This window comes from Cavia porcellus, unplaced genomic scaffold (assembly GCF_034190915.1).
Source record: "Cavia porcellus strain 051 isolate PalLab524CR breed Dunkin Hartley unplaced genomic scaffold, mCavPor4.1 scaffold_6, whole genome shotgun sequence".
Lineage (NCBI taxonomy): Eukaryota > Metazoa > Chordata > Mammalia > Rodentia > Caviidae > Cavia > Cavia porcellus.
In genome coordinates, this window is record NW_026947489.1 from 35,384,334 (window position 1) to 35,398,709 (window position 14,376).

At 43.2% G+C, this 14,376-nt stretch overlaps 1 protein-coding gene and 1 long non-coding RNA gene across 2 annotated transcripts; one reads left to right on the top strand and one right to left on the bottom strand.

Annotated features, from left to right (window-relative positions):
• Positions 1 to 1,712: 1,712 nt before the first annotated feature.
• On the bottom strand, positions 1,713 to 10,700 carry LOC134476415 (uncharacterized). The gene is made up of 5 exons (XR_010048027.1): positions 9,878 to 10,700; positions 8,877 to 9,045; positions 7,719 to 8,460; positions 4,595 to 4,698; positions 1,713 to 4,371 (listed from the first exon to the last, which is right to left on the bottom strand). It is a non-coding gene; the product is annotated as an uncharacterized LOC134476415 (long non-coding RNA).
• Actc1 (actin alpha cardiac muscle 1) lies at positions 8,857 to 13,919 on the top strand. Its single transcript, XM_003475664.4, has 7 exons — positions 8,857 to 8,993; positions 9,505 to 9,661; positions 10,696 to 11,020; positions 11,659 to 11,820; positions 11,954 to 12,145; positions 12,886 to 13,067; positions 13,589 to 13,919. The coding sequence occupies exons 2-7, from the start codon at positions 9,533 to 9,535 to the stop codon at positions 13,730 to 13,732; spliced, it is 1,134 nt and encodes a 377-aa protein (XP_003475712.1). The 5' UTR covers positions 8,857 to 8,993; positions 9,505 to 9,532; the 3' UTR covers positions 13,733 to 13,919.
• Positions 13,920 to 14,376: the final 457 nt, after the last annotated feature.

Sequence of the window (14,376 nt, forward strand, 5' to 3'; positions counted from 1 at the left end):
TATAGGTAGACTTGGAATCACTCATGCCCTGGAAAATTTTAGAATTAGTCATGGAGATGATGCAGGGTAAGTGGAGGAAGGACTCTTAGATCATTCCAGCTTTCAATTCCATCTTTGTGACTACCCTTTAAAATATACACAGCACACACACACACACATTCATCTCCTTTTTATTTGAAAAAAACATTTCACCAGCCCCTCCAACATATGCTTGTTTTGAACTTCATATAGTACCTCAAAATTCACTTCTTAGAAACACAATGTGGTGTATAATGAGTAGTGAGTATCTATTGAAGTCTCATTATTCTGAGATAAAAGATCTCTTTCTGATTTTTCATTTAAAAGATACAATGAGCATAAAAGTAATGTTCAGAGAGGCCGGGAGGTTAAAATATACTTTACTGGAAATGATAATTGCTCTGACAATAAGGTGTTACATTCTCTTAGCATGCCACATTTCTTTGTAAAAGGTATATTTGTTTTGGGGTGAAGGAATATTATCTAGACTTTTTACATCCACAACTATCTGGGAAAACAAAGAACATCTGTTCAGTCTTTTACTGCCCAATTCCAGCTTTAAAGTTTTTAAAGTTTGTGATGGAATCAAAGTGTTGGACAAGTGTGTCTGTTGTAGAAGAATACAGGAAACAGAAGTAGCGAGCATTTCACTCAGGACCGATTCACTTGGATTCATAGGATATGTTCCAAGTGAGCATGTGGGTAAATTTAACATCTAACTTTTCACATTTACTCAGAGTAAAGGTTAGCTTCTGGAGAGATCCAAGAAAACTCTGACTGCGTGAAGATTTAAATTATGGAATGATATTTCATGGTTTGATACACTGAGCTGAGGTGTGGACATTTTTAAAGGGAACCAGAATGTTTTTTTCTGATGCTTTACGGGACCCATTTTGCTTTGTTCCATTCCCCTTTTGGAGACAGTCATCACTGAGTTGGCCAATCTGAGCAGTTTACCTATGGTTTTTCCACTGCCAAGTGAGAAGGAAAGTTTGACTCCTGTGACAATAACTATCTGTGTTTTGGGTATAGAATCTGATACAGAATTTTCAGTTTTCTGTCCAGAAAGAAATGAGGGGAAGGGAGGCAAAGGTGGTGGGACACTCCCCTGTTGCCATCTCCTTACTCCTCTTTCCTGTCCTCCACCCTCTGGGGCTGGGGATTTAGCAAGTGGTCCTGAGTTCGATCCCCAGTGGCGGGGGGCGGGGGGGGGGGCACTCTGAATGCTGCTCTGAAGTGCTCTCCGGAGAAAATGCAGGCTTGTAAAAACATTATGGTGTGTCCTGGTTCACCTTCTTCACTGTCTCTGGCACCATGCAACTGCTAGCTTTTCCTAAAGCCATGTAAGACAAATGTTTTGAATTGAATCAGGACATTGAGGCAGACTTGACAACACACCTAAAGACATGAAAAGAGACTTTCAGGACTGTTTCAGAAAGGAGAGAGAATGGTGGGATACATGTGTTCATAGTGTGTTGGAAGATTTTGCGGAGAACGATGGCAATGTATCTTTAACTATAATCCATTCTTCTAATTTAATGTACACATTCACCGTGTTCTTGATCACACCTCATATTTTATGTGCGAGTGCCAACATTCACATTTAAGTGACAGATTGAGAGGGTTTTTTCAGTTATTTTTATTTTAGGGGTACAGCCTCTGTATCTTTCCTTTGATTAACACAAAACACTCACTTTAGACAAAGCCTTTATTATTATTTTCACTTCTAATATTGAAACAGAGGCAGTGTAGGTTGTTTGTAGCCCCAAGCAAAAGGAGTTTAGAAATGTTGATCATAAAATAGCTATCAAGATTTTTCCTTTAAAAAACTTATTTTTGGATTTCCCACACAAAGATAAATTTTCAGCAGTGTATTTCCATGGTTTAATTTTGTATTTGTGATAGATCATTGTTTTCAGACTTCAGTTTTGAAAGGATTCAACAGCTGAGTTGAAGAACACAAACCTTCCTCTAAAATATATAAGTGAGCTGTGGGTGGAATAATCCCAGGGGCAGAACCTGCTTGCAGTTTGGCATTCTTTGGTTCCAGCTGTTGAATACAGATAATTTAGATTATAATAGTGGGACCAAGAAATGCTTTTAATGCAAATTCCTTGCATTACATGTCTGTCTTTAAAGAACAAGTGGACATTCTTACAAACTACCAGAATAGGAGGCTATTTGTCTTTTCTCGGTACAGTAGCTATAAGTAGATAGGAAAGTCAAGGCTTCATAAATTTTGTATCTTACTTAGTTTTATTCTAGGGCAGTTAAAAACAAGGCCTTACAAATCTCCCAGACAGGTCATTTTCCTTACACATTTCTGTTTCCTAGCTTACCACAATAAAGACATATTGTTTTTATTATAGGTGAAATATTTTAGATCTTCTGTTATACTTATCATGCTAAGAAGAAAATCAGAATGATGTACTTCACAAGCAGTGAGCTTATTCTTTATGTGGCATATGATTTCATTGTAATGGAAGAAAGCTACAGATACAGGCAAATCATTGTCAGCTCTGGGCTACTTGAAATTGATCACCTGATTCCAACTTGAAGTAGTCTTTCCAAAGTCACTCTTGTCTGTCTTAACATCCATCGTTTGTTTTGTCCCACAAAAGATTTATGATAGTTTACAAAGACAAAACCATGACAGTTAAAAGTGAAAGAAAAATAAAATTGAAAAATAGTGGTAGACATACAAAATAGATCTATAATCATTAATAGTTGGGCCATTAATATGATTTTTGAGGAATTTTATTAACTACTACCAATAAGAAACCTGGTTGGCCCTTAGGTTCAGAGATCACAGAATCAAAACAAACTGGTTACATGATAGAAGTGTTAATACTTGGGGGACTAGAATGAGACAGGAAATTCCGGCTCATAAAGAAGATCGTGATCTTTGATCAGTACCAATGACAATGCCCTTACAACAGAGGTAATTGACCTATTTCTTACCTAACCCCTGAACATAAACTGGTGACATCGTATCGAAAAGCAGATCAGTAGAATGGATTCTGCCACAGGTTTTCTAGCTTCATCTACAAGTTATCCAGGTTAACCATATACACATAGAAAGTCTTAAGACACTGCTTACTCTTAGGAAGTGCTCAGTAAATGTCTGTAATGAATATAACTGATACCATTATCTAGTGCCTGATCTTTGATTAGGAAGCGATGAGCTCCACATCCTACAAGTAGCATGCAAATGGCCTTTAGGGTGTCTCTAAAACTCACTGCTAGTGCATCTGATAACAGGAGGTTTGGTTAAGCTTAAGGTAGATATTGCCATATTTGGACTTTCCAGAGAAAGTGGGCATGGTCCACGTAATACTTAAAAAATGGATGACAAATCTGAGCTAAGAGGAGTACCTTCCAAGGGTGAGCATTTCCTTCCTGTTTCTGAAGGACAACCTCCTTTTAAGGAACTAAAAGATGCTCTCTAGAAATCTCTTCTGATTTCTCTGCCTTCTACCAAGATAAAGGAGAGTGCAGCACCTCCCTTGGCATCTCCCTCCAGCCTTGTCCTCCTTTTCTGAATCTTACTAAGTGGCCCATTGCAGTTGGTCTTACATATCAAAAGGCAGTGACTGCTGGAATCTCCCAAGAAAGGGGCCCATTTGGGGGTGGAAACATCCCCACTCAGGGTGAACCTTCCTGATGAGCGAGTGTAAGGCATGGGGCAGTATGCTGCAAACACTGGGCATGTCTTGTTGTGGCTTTTAGTGCCAGGATGTGTGGGGGCCTGCATCCCTCGCAGTCACGTCACTTTCTTCTTTTACTGAAAACTGAAACCCAGCTCCAGTCAGAAGGCTGTGAGGGTGAACAAATGTATAAGAAGAGAAAATAGAAATGTTTAGGAAGGCTGGCTCCTTTGCCCAGGCCTCATCTAGAGAGACCCCCAAGCCTACCTCCTCCTCAACTCCAGGAATGCAGCAGGGAATGGGGAGGGCTTGTGAGAAGGAATTAAGTGTGGCTGGGTCTGCTTCTGGCTTCTGCGACACCTCTGAATGGAGGAACAGCTGAGACAAGTGACTGCTAATCCTCTCAGTGCGGGGAGGAGGCTGGCCGGCAGCTCCCTTCCAGATCCCAGCAGATGGTGGATGAAACAGGCTTCCCTCAAGGCAAGGGCAGCAGGGACTGTCCCACCTTCTGTTCTTTCAGCTTGCCTTGCACGTATTCCTCCTGGCCTGTCCATGCCACAAAGGGCCTTGCTGGCCCTCCAGAGCCCTGAGGACCCACTGGCTTTGTTGTCCCACTGGGATGCACAAGGTCAGCCAAGCTGGACACTGGCCAGCACTGGCAGCCTGGGCTTCATGTAGCAAATCTCTGTGGCTCAGAGAAGAAGGCCTGCAGTGGAAAAAAGAGAAACTTACCTTCAGAAGGGGGCGAGGGCTTATTTAAAATGCAGATTCAATTTTCTAGGGTAGAACCCAGAAATTTAAGTTTCTATTAGGCAGCCAGGGTGCAGGTGAGCTTAGCTTCCTCATCTGAGAAACAAGCCTCAGAAGACAGGAAGGCATTTTCGGTGGTTACCAACAGGGTTGCAGTCAGGTGCCTAGGTTTGAGTTACCTCTCTTTCATTTGTTCAGCTGTGTGGCCGCAGGCAGATGGGGTTCTGTGGTTCCCTGCCTCCTCAGATATATTAAGCAAGCTCTCAAATCGTAAGGTGGTTTCCTGGAGTTGGAAATTAAGTTAGTTACAATTGGCATTAAAAAAATAAAATTAGGAGTTAGATAGCACAACACTGTGAATCTACTTAAAACTGTTGAACTATACACTTTTAATTGGTTGACACAGTCAATTTGATGTTATATATATTTAACCACAGTGCTGCAAGAGAACAAGAGAGAAGTTATTTTTATACATTTAGATACATAGAACAGAAACCAATCTTATTTTTCAAATTAAAAACGGCCTTCTGAAAATCTGTGTTAAATAAAAATAAGTTATGGAATCTGCATATATATATATATATATATATATATATATATATATATGCATGTATTTCTTAGTTACTGCCAAAACAGAATTCATCACTTTTAAAATGTAGAAATGGAGTTGTAATATAATAGTAAATATCGAACAATCACAAATCTTTAAAGACAAGATCCTCAAAGGAAGTAAAAATAAAAATAGACAAATGTATCAAACCAAAGAACTTCTGTGCACCAAAGCAAACAATCATCGAAGTAAGGAGCCATCTTACAGAACGGGAGAAAATATGTTCAAACCCTACATCTGTAGAGGTTAACAGCCAAACGTATAAGGCACTCAGTGAATTTAATAGCAAAAAAAGCTGATTTTTAAAAAATGGTCAGTTGATCTAAGTAGACATTTCTTAACAGAATATATTTTTAAATGCCTAACAAGTTCATAAAAATGCTTAACATAACTCACTAGGGAAATGCAAATCAAAGCCACAGTTGGGATATCATCTAACCCTATAAGAACACCTATTTAACGAAAGCACAAAAAGGTAAACTCTGGTTAAGATGTGGAAGAAAGGGAACCATTGCTATGCTTGGTAGGAATGTGAATTGGTCCCACCATTAAGGAAAACAGTATGAAAGTTCCTCAAAAAACTGAAAATAAAACTACTGTATGACCCAGTGATCCAACTACTACAAAGTAAATAAAATCAGTATGTCAGAGAGACATCTGCACTCCCATGTTTATTGAAGCACTACTCATAATAACCTAAAACATGAAATAGTCAAACTGACCAACTGATAAAGAAAATATTGATTGCTTTGCTTTGTTTTGTTTTGGTACTGGAAGAGAGTTCAGGATCTTGAGCTTGCCAGACAGGTTCTCATGCTGCTAGATCCCCAGCCTAAAAATGTGGTATGTACACACAATGGAATACTCTTCAGGCATAAAAAAGAATGAAATGCTATTGTTTGTAACAACATGGATGGAACTAGAGATGATTAGTTAAATGAAATAAGCTAGGCATAGAAAGACAAATACCATGTGATCTCACTCATTTGTGGACTCTAAAACTGTTGATCTCATAAAAGTTGATGGTGTTATGGTGGTTACTAGTGGCTTGGGGGTGAGGGGAATGGAGAGAACATGGTCAATGAGAACTAAGCCATAGTTAGATAGGAGTAATAAATTCCAGTACTCTGTTACACAGCAGAGAGACTTTAATACACTATATATTTCAAAATGCTAGAAAAAAAGGGTTTGAATGTTTTTACCATAAATCTTTTATTAGGATTTATTTTTATTAGTATGTGTTTATCATACCTAATAATTATAGTTCATCTTAGGGAACTGATACATATGTTTTCATCACAAAACTTTAAGAAAAAAGTATTTTTCGCACTATAAACATAGCACATTAGAATACACTATATTTCAGGGGCTGGAGATTTAGCTCAGTGGCATAAGTGCCTGCCTTGCAAGCAGGCAGTCGTGAGTACGATCCCCAGAAACATGTTTTTTAAAATGTTTTAAAGACAAATATTTTTCACAAAATTAGTTTTGCACTCATCCAGCCACCTGCCCTGATGGCCTATGATCCTGGGGTGAGTGAGCTGGAAATGACTTAACGAACCCTAAAATTATTGCAATTTAATTCAAATGTCATGGTGTTAGGTTCCAGGGAGCCTTTGCAATGGTGGCAGTAAAGGGGGGACTCTTCCATTAGCCCCTCCCAAGTAAAAACAAAAATATTCGTGAACTTCACTTCCATTCCCCCTTATAAACAATTAAGTGCCACTTTATCCCGAAGACTTTCTCTGAGCTTTCTTTTAGATGCCTCCCTTCAGTTATTATTCCAGATATACAACTCTTTTTCCTTCTCAGCAGGTATATACCATAACTTTCTCTTACACTCCTGAAGTTAAGGAGGATGAGTCCTGATCCGTGATATTTGAGAATCTTTGAGACTAGCACAGTTCTCTTCCCATAATCCCATAATCAATGGGATACTGAAGACTGAATGAGACACTGAGAACTCAGTGAATAAATGAAATTAACCCAACTCTTCAAAGGAGATAACTATTGGTGCCTCTAAAAAGTTTCATTAACTGTGTTGGATCAAATTTGCTTTGAATTTTCTATGACTTGCATCATTTCTTTATTATTATAATATTCAGTAGCCTGTGTAAGGGTTATGATACACATTTTTGGAGGGGAAAACTGGGGCTCAGGGAAGTTAACTGACTCACCTAAGCTGAAATGCATACAGAGTAAGCACCAAGCACAGAGAAAGGATTTGAGGTCTGGCCTGTCTGGCTCTAAGGTCATCCCCGTTTCTTGCTCTCCTTGCTGCTTCTACATCTGTCTGAGCCACTGATCACTCTGTCTTCGCATCCTGTTAATAGGTACTCCTGTAAAATGCCCGCTGTGTGGCCGGGCGAGATCCCAGCCCGGCCTCTCACCTGCCTCCATCGCCCAGCTCCCCACAGTTTCTCCTCCAGACCAACCCAAACATGGTCGGGAGCTCGGAGGTGCAGGCCTTGCATTCCCCACTCTGGACAAGCATCTAATCAGCAGCCTTCTCAGCATATCAATCCAGGACCACTCTACAGAGGGATGCCTGTGACCAGTGTTCTATTTTTAACCAGTGTGAACTAGAGGGAAAGCACAAGCATTAGAAATTCAAGCGCCAGTCAGGGCACCCCAGGGCAAGCTAGTGGCCTGTGTCCTTCCTATGTCTCCCATTCCTCTCACCCTGTCCTTACCTCATGCCATCTTTCTTTGTCCTTCTCATATGTCTCAAGATTCTTCAACATCTACTTTCCACCAGTAAGACTGTATCAGTCATTCTTAGCAGTGCTTTACACTTCAGTGTACATGCCAATCAAAAGGGATCTTGCTGAAAAGGAGATTCTGATTCAGTAGACTGAGGTGGGGCCTGGGACTCCATTTCTAATGCATTCTTGAGATGAAGACACTGCTTGTGCACAGATAGTGTTCATAGTATGAAGACTCGAATGTTCTTATGATTTAAATTGTTTTTATCTTCTCAATCAAAGTATTTGCTTTTTCAGGTGAGTCACCACCTAGAAGACCTTTGTCTCCCATTTAAAGATGCTCCTGTAGCCACCAGCAAGTGGGCAACTGCTTCTGGGATTTCTGCTTTGATTTACTTTCACAGCAGGGCATTCCTTTGCTGCCTGAAGATGGGAATGTTGGATGCCAGGATGGATGAGGGCTGCCTGGCATCTGCACTGGTCACTTCTTCAGCATGCCTTGGCGGGCCTCATCCCAGCCAGGCCCTGACCCATCTACAGATGCCCTGGACCAACATTGGTTCACCTCAGCTTTTCCACCGAGACGCACAAGGTCCAATTCAGAATGGTGGGGTGTAAACAAGAAAGACGCCCTATTCCAGGTGGCCCTTCTGCAGCCACTCCAATGCGCTGCTGTGGTGCCCTTTGAGCCCAAGAGGACTGCCAAGGGATCTGCTCCTCCCTCTCAGTCCTGGAAGATGAGACGCTGTGACTGAGACCCAGCTGTCAGGACCCCTTAGTCTAGGGCAAGGCGCCAAGCTTTCCCGGTTTACTGTCCCCTCAGGCTGGCGAGTTATGGAGGAACAAAGCCACAGCACACCCAGGGAGCTCCCCCACCCCTTCCTGGGGTCGGGGGTGGTTGGCGTCACTTAGTCTTTCCCTGCCCCCTGCCCTTCGCGGCTTGCCCCTCCCCAGCTCCCTATTTGGCCATTGCTCTGGCTGCCCCCTCCCCTTCCTTACATGGTCCGGGAGCCCCCCGGCTGATCCTCTCCCTTGCCCTTGGTTCCATGAATGGCCTTGGCAGTCCTAGATGGTGCTAAAGCGACCAAATAAGGCAAGGTGGCAGATCGGGCCCCCCACCCCTGCCCCCGGCTTGCTCCAACTGACCTCGTCCATCAGCGCGCTATAAAGCTGCGCTCCTGGCGCCGGGCTCCTAGCGCTTATCCGCCGCAGCCGAGCCCCGCGAACCCCGCGAGCCCCGCGAGCCCCATCGCCCCGTGGACGGTGAGTCAGTGCCGCCCTGCGTCCTCGACAGCCCGGGTCCTGCTTTCAGTCACTGTAAAAAAACAAATAAACAAAACCCCAACTTTTTGAAGTGGTTCTACGGACTTCAGAGGCCAGGAGCGCGCCTGCCCCGCGTCCTCCTCATCCTACCCCAGGGGTGTTTGGGGGTCCTTTGTCTCCTGCGCACCTCAATCCGGTGCGAGGGGTGGGGATGTGGATGGGGGAACGGGGCTCCCGGTTGGTGAAAAAGCAGAAATGTTGGAAGGACTGGGGGGACCTGCTAAGGAGCTGGGGCTCCGGGGTCTTTAGCCAGCGCCTGGGGAGGCGGCTGAGACTGCCCCGAGCCTGGGGAGGGGGCTCCTCTCTTCTGCTCCACCTCCCCAAGGGCTCTCTCGCTGAGAGGCAGGGAGATCAGCGCGCACGCCCACGGTTCTGGGCTCCATCCTCTTCTCCTGGCATGGCGAAGAGCCGCCCCACTGGCTCTAAGCGTGGCCCTCCCTGCTCTCCTCAGCTGCAGACCCCCCTGAAGCTGTGCCGACATGTGCGACGACGAGGAGACCACCGCCTTGGTGTGCGACAACGGGTCCGGGCTGGTGAAGGCCGGCTTCGCGGGGGACGACGCGCCCCGCGCGGTCTTCCCCTCCATCGTGGGCCGCCCACGCCACCAGGTACACTTCCTGCCCCTCTTGGCCAGCTCTCTCTCCGGACAGCCAGCATCCCCACTTGGTACCCATTCCTGCCACCTCCCCGGGCCAGCAGTTGAGCAAACTTCTCTCCTAACACAACTGTTAAGTGAACGTTGAGTCAAATAAGAAAAGGTTAGCTTCAAATCCAAGCCAAGTCAAACAATACCCCTACCAAGCCCCCAATACCAAGATATGTACCCCAACTTCCAGCTTAGTGACACCTGACAAGGGATTCAAATTCCTTCTGCAAGAAGCCACCAGCTGTCTCCAGTCCTGGAATTCTGGATTTTCAGTCCTTATTGCCTTTAATTCTATCTTTTAATCACTTTGCTTTCTTCCTCTCCTCCCCTGTTACAATCCTATCCAACATTTAAAATGAGGCCCAACCCAAATCCTTCACTCTTGGTCACAGGCAGTTGACAAGGTTCCCAAAAGATGTAATCTATCTTCTTCCTGGCTGCTGCATTTTTAGAAGCCAGACGTGACAGAGACAGTGAGTGCCATGGTGATGGTGACATGCCATGTTGTTTATTAAAAGGAATGCCATGCTCTTGGGTTTCTCACATGCCCGACCAGACAGGCTGCCAGGGAGGACAGCTTTAGTCCTGAGCGTGATGAATGATCAGAACTCCCAGGTAGTTCTGAATTGCACCTGCAGTGACTGTGGCACATCAGCTTATTGTTTGATGTTCACTTGACCAACGTCAACATCTTTTCTTAGGTAAAACATAGTGAAACATTAATTCAGCCATTCCAAAATGCAATCATCTATTTTCTGCTTAACATGGCTAATAAGCTTAATAATTCAATGAAGGCATAATAGTAGTTTTTAAAATGACATAAGCCTGTAACTTCTTCAGTATAATAGCTTTATTCTCTTTACCGTTTGTTTGCTAAACAACAGAATTATACACTATATGGTCTTCCTTGACTTGGAAAGTTGAATATAAATTGATAAAGTGCTAGCTATCTCTCTGACATGGCAGAAGCATGATTTTCCAATCTTTTACTTATAGGGGGTCATGGTAGGTATGGGGCAGAAGGATTCCTACGTAGGTGATGAAGCCCAGAGCAAGCGAGGTATCCTGACTCTGAAGTATCCCATTGAGCATGGCATCATTACCAACTGGGACGACATGGAGAAGATCTGGCACCACACCTTCTATAACGAGCTCCGTGTAGCTCCTGAGGAGCACCCCACCCTGCTCACCGAGGCCCCACTGAACCCCAAGGCCAACCGTGAGAAGATGACCCAGATCATGTTTGAGACCTTCAATGTCCCCGCTATGTATGTAGCCATTCAAGCAGTGCTGTCCCTGTATGCTTCTGGCCGTACCACAGGTATGCTTGGGCTGAGGGGTCAGTCACTGATTACTCACACTTATCTTAAGACTCTGACCTTGCTGTGAGTCCCCCATACTCTCAAGCAGGTGCCTGCAACAATAGCTCCCTGAAGTTAGTTTCAGAGCACACTTACTGTCAGATCTGACAGCTCATGGTGTTAGATCTTTCCTTTATTTAAAGTGTGTGATGTCACATTTTGAGGCTGGGCACAATGTAGCAAGTTGGATTGCAACAGTCTTTGGAAAGTGTTGAGACCATCCCAACCTCTGGACATGTGTCATCAATAGTATACACATTCTCTTGGGGATTACATAAAGGAAACACATAAGTTAGATTAGAGCAAAGAAAAACCACGCCTGCATGCTTTCATAATGTGTTCATGGCTGATAAGAGAGTTGTTCCTTAGAAAGTGTCCTCGGGAAATTTTTCTACTACAACATTTAAAAAGATGAGCTGCTGTGGGCTTTAGATTTAGTATCCATTCATGAGCTCAGTTTTATTCTTTGTGCGTGAGGGATCTAATTTTATGTGGATCAGTGACTAGTAGTATCTCTTAGCAAACTGGGTGTAGGTTTTACGATGGCTAATGGTGGCCCACAGAGATTGACCTTGTTCTTCTCTATTTCGTCTGTCAGGTATTGTTCTGGACTCTGGAGATGGTGTAACTCACAATGTCCCCATCTATGAGGGTTACGCTCTGCCCCATGCTATCATGCGCCTGGATCTGGCTGGCCGGGATCTCACTGACTACCTCATGAAGATCCTCACTGAGCGTGGCTACTCCTTTGTTACCACCGGTGAGTATGTGTGCATCTCCTCTCGACAGCTGGAAAACGTCTGCTTTGTTCCCAGCTCAGTGGATCCATCTCTATATCCCTACAACTGGCTTTGTTCTTCAGAGCTTGACTCTGATGCCCTTTACTTCTGCAGCTGAACGTGAAATTGTCCGGGACATTAAAGAGAAGCTGTGTTATGTTGCCCTGGATTTTGAGAATGAGATGGCCACAGCTGCCTCTTCCTCCTCCCTGGAGAAGAGCTATGAACTGCCTGATGGCCAAGTGATCACCATCGGCAATGAGCGCTTCCGCTGTCCGGAGACACTCTTCCAACCCTCCTTCATCGGTAAGCCTGGCGCTGAGGCACAGCTTTTCCTGGAAATCTTCAGGTCTCCCAAAGCAAAATTATTTATTATTAAAAGGATTAAGGAACTCTTTAGTTAAGTCATAGCTTGGGCTCCCACACAATTCAGCTTCCAATCCTGCTGACTCATTAAAGGGAATGCGTGTGTACTATGCCCTTGAAATACGACTGTAAACTCTGAAGTTCTTAGCTCAGGAAAGGATGAGAGTGAGCAGTAACTGAATATCACATATCTGCAGGAAAAGATGATTACTGAGGAGGATTGATTTATCCAAAGAAATTCCATTACCAAAGAGCTGGGCTTTCCTTTACATTTACTTACTTAGTAATAATTAGACTCTCGTGTGTCACCCAATGTCTTTCCTCAGTAGTGATTTCCAAGGGAAAGCTTAGGCATGGTTTTCATCTATAAATAAAAAGTGTGTTAATTTTAAGTTAAATGTGTGCCTTATCCTTTCACAGTGTGCCTCCACACGCAATGGTTACAGAAGGTATTCCCTCCAAATAGCTGCTAAACACAGTTGGTTGCTTCCTGGCAGTCTATCTGTGTTATCTATCAGCACTTTTAAGAGACACCTGTTCCACCTGTTTCCTGCAGTGTAGCTTGTAGGAGAACATATGCTTCAGAAACAAATGGTGGCAGATTACCAACACAGAGGAGCCCTGCTCTTTTTCCTCTACCCTGGTCTAAATGGATTGTGATTTATAAAACTTGTTTGTAGGTATGGAATCTGCTGGCATCCATGAGACTACTTACAACAGCATCATGAAATGTGACATTGATATCCGCAAGGACTTGTATGCCAACAATGTCTTATCTGGTGGCACAACCATGTACCCTGGTATTGCTGATCGTATGCAAAAGGAAATCACTGCCCTGGCTCCTAGCACCATGAAGATTAAGGTAAAAGATTTTTGTGGATGGGAGGACCAAGGCAGATCTTGTATTGCTAGCCAACTTGACTAAATTTACACTTAGCTTGCTGTCTCCTATATACCATACCTTTTACCCTTTCTAGAACTTTCCTAATTTATTTTCCAGCAATTTTCTCAAGCCAGGAAACCTTAAAAACATTTCCCACAGTAAACTCAAAGATAAATTCTTGGGGAAAAAAATCACAGTTAAATCTCTGATTACATTTAAAGGGCTAGCTTTCACCATGCATTTGGTTTGTGGCCATGTATGCCAGAGTCAGAAAAATGAGAAAATTCTATTTTGTAGAGTGCTTAATAGTGGATTGATAACATAGAGGGAAGTTCCTAAAACTTAATTGGCCACATTATTGTGTGGTATGAAGTCTCCTACATTAAAATAAATTAATAAGTAACAATTTTTTCTGGGACTGTTAATATAGCATGTTGCTTGCTATGTTGCTTGGAGTTAAATTTCAGAGTTCACTGGAACTCTTTGTTTTCTTTCTGCAGATCATTGCTCCTCCTGAACGTAAATATTCTGTCTGGATTGGGGGCTCTATCTTGGCCTCTCTGTCCACCTTTCAACAGATGTGGATTAGCAAACAGGAGTACGATGAGGCAGGTCCCTCCATTGTCCATCGCAAATGCTTCTAAGGTGCTCTCTCTCTTAGTCTACCTTCCATTCAGGATGATGATATTATGCTTCTCGAAATCTTCTCAACCACCTTCCTTCATCTCTCATCAATCATTGTACAGTTTGTTTACACACGTGCAGTTTGTTTGTGCTTCTAATATTTATTGCTTTATAAATAAATCAGGCCAAGAGTTGCAACATACAAAAGCCTCTCTTATTTCTTTTTTGGGTGGGGGCAGCATGGGATAGGTATTTGGTTTGATACCTGAGCACTACAGTTTGACTTTTATCTTTTGGAACAGAATTATGAACACATGTTGCATCTTTTAAGTAAAGTGGATTAGGCTTAGCTCAATGTTAAGTAAGGAATAGAAGTGGATAAGACAGTTCTCTAAGGTTAGTGGCTACAGATGACACTGTAAATTGATTTGGCATATAGTCAAATTTTACTTATAACTTTGCAGAAACCACACATATATTAGTAACAAGAAGGTCAGAGAATATTTTGAATGTTAGCTTGTCTTCTAATTTCTCTGTACTCTTCAGTTGTCTTTGTGAGGCCTGTGCATGAAACGCAAAGCCAGCTGAGAAACCTCTGCAAGTGTGACTCCCATTACCCGCCCCCCACAAACCATGGTCAAACTAAGTGTGACACAGCAGGAGC